The sequence below is a fragment of the Perca flavescens genome, chromosome 10 (genome assembly GCF_004354835.1).
Source record: "Perca flavescens isolate YP-PL-M2 chromosome 10, PFLA_1.0, whole genome shotgun sequence".
Taxonomy (NCBI): Eukaryota; Metazoa; Chordata; class Actinopteri; order Perciformes; family Percidae; genus Perca; species Perca flavescens.
The window spans coordinates 34,633,094-34,643,971 of NC_041340.1; the positions used below are offsets into that span (position 1 = coordinate 34,633,094).

The following is a 10,878-nucleotide window of genomic DNA, read 5'->3' on the forward strand; positions in this document are numbered from 1 at the left end:
CTCCGGCAGACCGCTCCGTCGACTCCTTCGGTCCGGTCTTTGGTCTCCTTCACCGCCACCACCAGTGTCTGGACTCCATTGGGGGGGGATATGTCCTGTTTCTCTACCCCTTAAGAAAATTATTTTACAACGATGGAGTCTACATATCATTATGCAAATGTACAATAAACCTTTGCATATCTGCAATCTCCTGATTGGAATGTTTAAAGGGATAATTTATCTTGCTAAACGGTAATAACGGGACTTGTTATATTGTTTTATTACAAAAACACTTAAGAACATTTGACTAAAATATATAGCAATATAATTTCTAACTTCCTCTTAAGTTGCTATTTTGGACCAACTGAAAGATTCAGTTCTCTTCTTAGAGATGATGATGATGCACCTGCTGTGCAGCTCCAAATCTACAGTATTTTACCTCGGTGCAGATAGAAATGAGGCAAAATCAATCTTGGGAATTGCAGCATAATTGTCAAATCACAGGCAACAAACTTCAATATCTCGAAGCAAGCCGACAAGGGAAGCTGAAATATTGTTTCATAAGTTAAAATCAGGCAACGTTTTGTCAACATTTTCTCAAATAATGAAGAGAATGTTCCCTCAAAAGAAAATACAGATCCACTACTTCTCAAAAGCTAAAAATATGTTACTCACACAGAAGCAAACAAAGATGCAAAAACAAACACACAGTATCTACCACAAGCCTATAATAGCTTAGAGATAACATCTAGAGAGGCAGAGGAGGAGATCTGCAAGACAGATGAAGATACTCCACCTGTCACCATCAAAGATCGCCACAACAAAGAGAGATAAAGATAGCCCACGCCTTTCTGAGCCAAAGATAGCCTGATATAGAACCAAAGGGATGTTTTAACCCTTTTCTCTGCAGAGCACACATCCTCTGTTTCAGTACTACTATTCCTCGTGTTCACATGGAAGGTGACCAGAACAGCCGCATTAATTGAATGCCCTGCTCAAAAGCACTTTGGATGTGAGAGAGAAAGCACTTCTTGCTCATGAAGCATTACCCAGAGTGACAGTTGAAAATGCCATTTTACAACTTCATGAATATCAGGCGTTTGCTGACTGCATGCCAACCCCTTGCAGTCAGGCCCAGCAGGGCTACTAATGTAGAAGAATGCCAAAGATTAAAATTGGCTTTCCAAGAAAACAGTAAGACGCCTCAAATTTATTGAAACAGTAGCTAACTTGTCATTTTTTAAATGTTTTATCTGGAATGACAAATGACAAATTCTTGGCATATACATTTCTAATTATTCAATTCTGAATTTGATGTCTCATCTAATTCTGCAGTGAAGTAATCTGAACAGAGAAACAGAGAGCATCGGCCAAATTCATCCTGTCTGAAACAGCCACTTTGCTGATGCAGTGAGGAGGGTGTGTGCAGCGGCAGCTGCATTAGTGTGTGGGTGGTGTGTGCAGTACATCTGCATGTGTGTGTGTTGTGTGTTGTGTGTGGGTGTGTAAGTGGGGTTACACAAAGACCTCTCTCATTCACAAACTGAGCCATGTGGCCCTGGGCTGGTCCCTTTAAGAGGCATGTGTACTCTGACACATGCCTCTTCAACTAAGGCTGACTGCTGAAAAAGGTGAGTGCTGATACATTATTCACAAGCAAGGACAACCACACACACACACACACACACACACACACACACACACACACACACACACACACACACACACTACATAGCTGAAGGACGTGTACACGACTTAGGCAGTTTGCTGAGCCACAGAAAAGCACGCTAGCACACACACATCGACAAGCAAAGTTAATCAGTGTAATGTCAGTAGTACATAAATGAGCGAATACATGGTCTATGCATCCTGTCTCTCTCACACACACACACACACACACACACACACACACACACACACACACACACACACACACACACACACAGCACAGGCAGCAGCAGAGGGGAGAAATCCTCTGCCTTCTGTTATTCAGTGTGCATAATTTATAGCAGCCCCAGATCTCCCTGCTAATGACAGCACACTGGGGCATCTGCAGCACAGCGGCAACAGCAACAGCTAACTGGCTGTGTGTGTGTGTGTGTGTGTGTGTGTGTGTGTGTGTGTGTGTGTGTGTGTGTGTGTGTGTGTGTGTGTGTGTGTGTGTGTGTGTGTGTAGAGGTATAATGCTCTGTTGAGACAAGGACAGTAAGAAAGACAGAAGGAGAGAGAAACAGAAGAGAAATAGACACACAGAGGGTGTCTGAAATAGACACAGATAACGCAACAAAGAGAGGGAAAAGGATGAGACAGACAAGTGAATGACCTCTTGCAACACACACACACACACAAACACACACACACACACACACACACACTTAGTCTTGTCAAGTCACTGATTCCACCAGTGAATCTCCTTGCATGTGCATTCATATTATTATGTGGCTTTAGATGGAATGCCTTCTAATTAAAGAAGTACTGTTCCCGATACAAACAGCAGTGTGAGGAGCCTGAAAATGTACAACTGTGATTCTCTTACGGCTCCACAAACACTTATCTGTCATCCCCTGGATAATAGGGACAATTGTTCACTACAGACCTGAAGGTGTTAGCTCCAAAGAAAGCACTTAATGAAAGCTGAAATTCACAGGGGCTGGTTTAACATCTTGTCCAAGGTGTGGCCTTGGATATATTTCCTGTTGGAAAGATTGTTTTGACATCCTGCACCAGAGCGAAATTCCCTTAATTCCGGGATTTGGAGATCAATGGCACAGTGGTTCTGCCCTCCAGCTGCTGTACACACTAATGTGTGTCTGAGCTGAGAGACAGCAGTGCACGTTTAGCCCAGAGAAATTATACTGCTGCTGATAAGGTGCTGGAGGTGCACACGAGCAAACAAAGTCTGCTATGCATAGGTCAGGCAGCCAACATAGTCTCATATGCATGCACACTAATCTGCAATTACACTTTGTATACACATTCAATACCCCTTATACATAATTATACACATTTGCATGCACACACACACATCCACATGCACATACTGTCCAATTTAGCAAAGAAATCCTAACCGTCAATTTGGTTGATTATTTGAGAGCTGTGAGTGTTCTGAGATCTATGTCATAGACGGCTTTTAAAGGAATAGTTCAACATATTAAAGTGCGCTCATTCGCTTTCTTTATAAGAGTGAGATGAGAAGACTGATACCACTATCATGTTTGTGTTACAGTAAGTACAGAGCTGAAGTCACAGCATGGTTAAACTAACTTAGGATAAAGACTGGAAAGTTAGCCTGTCCAACGTGAAAAAAAAAAATTACAAGAAAAAGGCCCCGGCTATTATTGGAAGTCTTACATATGCAATAATGCGGCATCTATTTGTAATCTCAAAGCTAAAGATCTCTCCCCCTCTTTCCCTCCCCTCCTCTCTCTCTGTTTCTCTCCTCCTCTGTGTGGCTGACTGACAGGAGGGCAGGCATAAGCTGAACCACACACTTCAGCTACAGTCAGCTACAGCACGAGGAGGCAGACAGAAAGAAGGGGGGGGTAGAGAGCTGAGGTATGCAGCACTAGATACAGCATCAGTGACAGGAGCATGTTTGGTCTTCAGATAACGCTATTTTAGGATGAAACTGTCAATGTATCTCAAAAGGTATGTCAACAGTAATGATCAGAGAAGACCTACATTAGGCTTTAGACTAGACTGCCTGGGATGTAAGATAGCATTGGTTTTGTACTTTTTAAGCAGGGGAGTGTGAGCCGTCCACACAGCTCAGTTGTTTTTCACCGAGTGAAACGGGGCGAGACTAGTGAGAGAAAGGCAGTGAAGGCCAGTTGAGCTCAGGACATAACAAAGATTCCCTATCAATAACTCAACTCGTGTAGCCTTAAGTTCTATATTAGTTGTGTTACTGTGTTTTGGTCAAAGGTGTGGGTGGGGGTGTAGTGGAGAAAGGGGAGAGGTTATTGGGTTAGCCATGGTACAATAACATAGTAAGACAGTAATAACAGTAAGAGAGAAACCTGATTTCTCTTGCCATTTAATCAGCATAGGCTCTGTTTTCGAATGCTAGAGCAGTGATGGAAGAAGTGCTCAGATCTCTTACTAGTAGTGATACCTACGGAGGAGGATTAGCAACGTGACATCAAGACTTTGCGTAAACATACACGCCCACTTAAGCCAAGTGGCGTGTTATCTGTACGCATTTTGAGCTATCCGCGTGTATGTCTACGCTGTATACAGCGGACAGCAGTCTGCAACGTCACAGCGTTAACATACACGCCACGTGGCACTTTCTAAAGCCACGTAGCGTGTTATAGACAGGCTACGTGTTATCGCAAGGCTACGGTTGGGTTTAGGAAAAGAAGAACCGGTTGGGTTTAGGAAAAGAAGAACCGGTTGGGTTTTGGAAAAGAAGAAAGCTACGGTGTTTAGGAAACGTGAGACACGTGGGTTGGGTTTAGGAAAAGAACAAATGTGGAAAGGAAACGTGACACACGGGACACAAAGGAAACGTGACACGCGGGACACGTTCCCCCGCTCTCCTTGGTGTAAGTCCTGTGTTTGACCCATCCTCACCCAGACCAACCTCCCTACGTGGATTTTCGCCCTTTCATACAACTCTCTACGGCGTCAATTCACACACAATCGCAAGGTAATGTAAGTCATGGAGGCCAAACGGCATTGATAAACACGCTAAAAAGTGATTATGAGTCTTGATAACACGCCAATAATGGCATACGAATTGGCGTGTCATACATACAAACGCCACTTAATGAGATCAGGCTGGGATTAGAGCCACATGTAAAAAAATGTATTTAAATTCTGAGTTTAAAGTCAGATTTTTGAGTTTAAAGTCAGAATTCTGACTTTTTCTCAGAATTCTGACTTTATACTCAGAACTCAAATACATTTTTCACATGTGGCTCTACTTCTCTTCCATAGTCCCTATACAGCAAAGATACTCAAGTAAAAGCCCTGCATTTAAAATATTACTTAGGTAAAAGTATAAAAGTGCTAGCTGTACTTGACATACAGAACATGAATATGGCAGCAATCAAATTATTTGCTATGTAAAGATATAGTGCAGTAAAGGCATCCTGAGCAGAGGATGAAGTCACATTCCCTCTTTGTTTTGATAGCCGGTCCGGTCTGTGAGAGCTGTGTGGAGGCAATCCCAGCCCGCTGCTTTTATTCAGTATTTCGAGTACAGCCCATTTAAAGTACCAAAAGGAAAAGTTCATTATGCAGAAAGACTAATGTTGCAGCTGGTAATTTCAGCTACTTAGTTACAACCCACCACTGTGCCTGAGTAGAGTGTGTACTGTCATGGCACAAGAAAGTCTGACGAGTTTGTTGAGCTGTGTACCTCTAACTAATTGTGCCACCCAGTAAATAACAGCTGCAGTGTTCTTGTTCATTATACAAAAGTAGAGCTGCATCCTCTATCCCTCTATCTGTTGCTGGGTTATCAAAGTAGGTCAGCGGATACACACCATTCAAACATTACAATTACAGATAACAATGTGAACACACAGAACTGTATACAATTGTCTGTAACAATCGGATTCCCAGCAAGCCACAGCTATGAACGTGCTCAGTACAACACAAAGAGATTTTTACAGTTTGATACTGAAAAAAAAAAAAAATGAAACAGATATTGGTAACTGTAAACAAAAGCACCAATATAAGTGCAATGGCAGAATGTGATAGGGGTGTGTACAGAAGTGGGCGTTCCAACATTTGGGCTGTGATTGGCTGGCTGTGTTCAGACTAGGTTTGGGATTGGTTGCACTCAGGGTGTGTGTCTGCTGACACGCCCCTTATCCCAAATCCATCTTTGAGCTGCAGTTACTTCTGTCTCTGGTTAAATTCTTCTACAGTGTCCTCTCATACACATCTCCGGTCTGATCGCTGGAAAAGAGTCCTGCTCGGTCATAGCTCACTCACCGGCTGACATTACTGTATCTGCCCAATGAAAAGTATCCGTGTAGTCAGTGAGTGAGCTACAACTCAGGGGGAGTCCTAGTCAATAAGCAGTTCATGGCATTTTGCAGAGGGGGGTTAGTGATTAGGTTTGGCAGATGAATCCAACCAACCTTAGGTAAGAAACCGAGGGGACGAGAGTAGGAAACATTTGTGTTCTTGTGATGCTTTGGACATTCAGAGGCTACTGGTTGCCACAGTGCATCTATAGTGTCACCACACACTCTGCAGTGTCTAATTAGGTTGTGTTTCTCCCTGTATCTGTGGCTTTTGGCGTGTGTGTGTGTGTGTGTGTGTGTGTGTGTGTGTGTGTGTGTGTGTGTGCATGGGGTGAATCAGCTCATAAGTGGGTATCTCCTCTCCTGAGCTTATCCCTGCCTTGAAAAATGTGTTTTAGACGGAAGCCTTATTGCAACAGCACTGTCATAAATAAATGACTTGATAATTTTAGCACAGAGGCAAAAATAGAACATCACGTTGTTCGCTCAAATGCTGGATGAACCCTTTGTTAAGACATTTGAGTTACGTCCTATTAGAATTTAACACTTTGTAGTGACACGCTGTTGGTTTGCATGGAAATTATGGTGAGTCTGGATTTGAAGAACTTAAAGAGGGGAAATGAGTCTTCATATATAAACACAATGTTTTAAAGCTTTTGTCCCCACATTCACATAACAAAGATGATGAACCCCAAAACGTTTACAGTGTTAAAGCTTGTACTGGAGAAATGTGGGACACTTCCACAGTTAAGATCTTATGCCCTTGTACTTTTACCACATTTAACACAGGAAAAGCAGATGCTTTAACACAGTAGTAGATGGTACAAATTGTTGTTACATCTTAAAAGCAGCACTTATAAATACTGAAAACAGAGGTGGAATGGATCAGGGAGATGATTTGCTAAAAAGTTGAGGGGCTGACCCTGATTCTGGACCTTTTTCTTTTACCTTTGGTAAGAAAATGGGTCAATTCAAGACTTTTTACTCCCTGTCGGAGAGAAACGAAGGGAGAAAAGGTGCACATCCCTCATCTTGAGACTATAGGCCCGGGTCTTTTTCTTCTTCTTCTTATGTCTCAGATTGTTCATTTATAAAAGCCATGCTGGTGACAATAAGTTTAACAGAGTTTCTCGCAGGCCTGGCTAGCTGCTGCACATTAGTTACTTCTCACAGAAAGGAGTCATTTCAAAACCAGGAAGTGCTACAAGACTTTCTGTTGTTTAGTGTACTGCAAGGAAAAAGAAGAAGAAGCACAATTTGAGATGTCCATGGTGGAAACTTGCAACAAGTTGAAAGATTTGAACAGTTATCAACACCCACAGACTGTCCCTGCAGTCAACACTGGCACTGTCTGATATAAAACAGCAATGCATTTGACATCCATGGTAGTACTGACTGTCAGCTACTATACAAAGTTTGGAAAGGAGGTTACCTCAAGACAAGGATGGTGTCCCTGATTCCAATCACACTATCACATGTAACTATATCACTCTCTGACACACACAGACACAGACAAACACACACAGACACAGACAAACACACACACACACACACACACACACACACACACACACACACACATGGGCTGTTACCACTGGCTTTTCCTATGTGTTCCACCTTAAGACTTTAATGTAATGATGTGATGATGCAGACCTTGCTGGAATCCAGGCTACAATGAAGTTCCAGTATCCAGTGAGCATCAGTGCTAGTCTACGTAACCTGCTGTTTAAACCCTGGGTTTAACTATGAGGTTTTAATATGTCTTTCTCTCTCTCTCTCTCTCTCGCACACACACACACACACACACACACACACACACACACACACACACACACACACACACACACACAGACATATACACACACGCATTCGCTGCCATGCTTCTCATTTCATTATGGGTGACCAGGTTATGGAGATATTAAAGTGTTAGTCGGCTCGCGCGCATGCACGTGCACGCTGACACACTGTATAGACTACACACGTGCACGCGCCACCGGAGAGCGGTGGCTGTCTCTTTACATCGCCATGGCAGCTTCAGTGGCCCTTATAGTGCGGTGTAGAGTGTACGGCAGGCAGAACGGGAAAGCCTTAAACTTACCGCAGTCCTCGCACAACACCTTCTCCACATCCTTCTTCAGCTCCGGCTCGCTGGCGTCCACAGGGGCGTACGATGCCTTGAATACCAAGGGCTCAGCAGTGGGGTCCATGAAAAAGATATATCTGTGGTCCTTCTCCACTGTGGTGCACGGGGCCTCGGAACCGAAGTCCCCGACGGTCACGAGCTGCTCCCTCTCGAGGCCGCCGCTGTTGACGGGCCACACGTCCAGCACTTTGACATTCACACTGTAGGGCTCCCGGGAGGAGACGTTCTCCGGGGAGGAGCGCACCTCGCCCTCGATGACCACGGCGGATCGGTACGCCTGGTCCTGGAGGGAGTTGAGACTCGGGGCGTAACAGGCGAAGGAGACCCCGATGACCAGCATGGAGAAATGCACTGGATCAAGCCTCATGCCGTCAGCCTGTGCTGTGCTGCAGTGCTGCTGGGCGGCGGAGCGAGCTGGAAGAGAGAGACGGCGGCGAACGGGCTCCGGCAGAGCAGGCAGGGCAGAGCGGCAGACCTTGTGGAAGTGTCCATGCCATCTGTGTCTGCCGCTGCTTTCCCCATACGGCTGCTGGCCTCGGATGGGGGGGACACACCAGCCTAGGAACCGGAAACGGCCCGCTTCTGCATGCTTAAAAATGTGATTGCTGCATTCTCCTTCACCAACCACCCTCCCCCTCTTATCTCCCCTTTTCCTGAAAGGCAAAACAAGACTCGTAAATTAGCCTCCTCTCGAATCCAGGGCTGAAACCTCTCTCTCTCTCTCTCTCTCTCTCTCTCTCTCTCTCTCTCTCTCTCTCTCTCTCTCTCTCTCTCTCCTCCAGCTAATAGGCTAGCATCGCATGGGTGGGCGCATTGCCTCTCTGGAATGAAAAAAAAAGCGGCTTGCGCGTACAGGGGAATCACAAGAAATGATACGCACTCCACGCACACGCACACGCAAGATCGGGTCCTTTATCCACTTCTTTCGATCGTCAAAAGAGTCCCACTTCTGCAAACCCGTTAGTCGGCGAGCAAAAAAATAAAAAAAGAGAACAGAAAACCGGGGAGGAACTGACGGACAGGATGAGATAGCAGCGGTTATCCGGCAAGGCGATGCAACAGTAGCGCGCACCCTCCAGCCGCGTCCCCTGCGCCCCTCATCAAATGCGAGCGGCTTACGTGAGCAAACATCACCTGCCCGGTCACTGGCGTCGGCTCGCAACGTCCTGCGCATACACGCCTAATGACCCGGGCACCCACCGGCACACCGCCTTCGACCCATGCCGGTCGACTGTGTTAAACCTCTGCAGCCGGGTGCAAGAGAAATCACGCACGCAGTGCACAGAGACACAGAGAGTGTGTCTGCAGCCAAGCCCCGCACGGCGCCCACTGTGGATCTCAAGTGCAAGAGGTGCAAGAGAGGCTATAGGCGACTACTACACACACTGCAGATAGTTGTTGCGATGACTAACGCTGCGAAATTCTCTCAATGGATTCATCGGCATGGCGAGGCAAGCTGGGAGTTTCGACACTTCAGCTTGAAATGTCCTCAGACATACATACGCTCGCTGCACGCTGCAGGAGAGCACACCCAAAAGCTGACATTTACCACACTATTATGCGAGTCATTGCAGTTCACTTAATATTGCCTTGGAATACTGGGCAGTTTAACGACTCTAGGGCAACAAGTGGGGGCGTCAGTTCCTACCCCAAACTGCAGGGATTATGCAGGAAAGACACTCCACTCAAATATTTTGCCAATCCTGCTCAGCTACAGCTAACACAAAACACTTTTCTCATTGAATACATCTCCACCAATGAAAAGAGAGCTTTACACAATATGCTTACAGGCTTTTTTTATGGTTACCACGAGTACCCCCTCCTCCCTCCACAGCAAACCAAACCCTGCCTCTATCTCTGTGTCCATCAATCAAGCGAGCCATTCATAAGATTCGCCTTTCCCTCCCTGTGAGGAGCTGTGCGCCCTTCGCTAGAGGTCAGAAAGCCTTTCATTGTCCAGGCTGAGAAAGGAATCAAATATAATGTCATATAGGGGACACGTGGACAGGGCTGTCTTACTATGGATGACTGAGATGATAAAGAAACTGTATAAGAGGCCATTTCATCACAGTATGCACCTATATGATGGCCTCATCCACCTGTTTCATCATGGCAGGGTCAAGTCATGAACCAGTCTCTGTCCATGGTGCTGAAAGGCTTGACAGCTTTAGTGCTCTGTACCAACAGGCTCATACACACTGAAGGACACAGCTGAATTGCTGCAATGAAGGTTTGGCTCTTCAGTCCATGTATCCGTGTTAACTGTAACAGATTATCCTAAGATCCAGAGAGTCATTCTCTTTGACAGGGAAGTCAAAGTGGAAAACTAAAGTTTCAGTCTGGTGTGCTGTCCATGGTGCTGAATGCTATCAAACGTGCAGGTTTATCTTTTCTGATGTTCATCAAATGTTGATGGTTCCACATTACTGAGAATGCTTCTCCAGTCCGGGGATCCCCACAGCATTTTAAAAAGGAAATGCATTGTCTTCAGAGTCTGTGATCTGTCCAGTGACCCACCCCCACCTCTTTCCCTCTCCGCCCACTGCCCACCCATTCACCGATCGGTCTCTCCTTCATTTATTCAACCACTCATGCATTCATTATAGATGCCATTCAGAGAGCTCACACACAATTTAAGAATTTTCAAATTAGTCTTGAAGGCAAATCATTTGTTGGCAAAGTGAAGGGGAGTAAAAACCAATTCCTGCTGACTAACCCAGAGAGGACTGCCACCAATTGCCTCCACTATTCCCCAGTTACTCGTGCTGAACCGGT

At 45.4% G+C, this 10,878-nt stretch overlaps 1 protein-coding gene across 1 annotated transcript in view; it reads right to left on the reverse strand.

Moving 5' to 3' along the window:
* The window catches only part of nrg2b (neuregulin 2b), a 58,393-nt gene extending 49,116 nt beyond the window's left edge, over positions 1 to 9,277 (reverse strand). The window contains exons 1-2 of the mRNA XM_028588835.1: positions 9,223 to 9,277; positions 8,059 to 8,661 (exon numbers count right to left, since the gene is read on the reverse strand). Coding sequence (XP_028444636.1) covers positions 8,059 to 8,661; positions 9,223 to 9,277 — 658 coding nt within the window. The remainder of the gene's footprint in view (positions 1 to 8,058; positions 8,662 to 9,222) is intronic.
* Between the last annotated feature and the right edge of the window lie 1,601 nt (positions 9,278 to 10,878).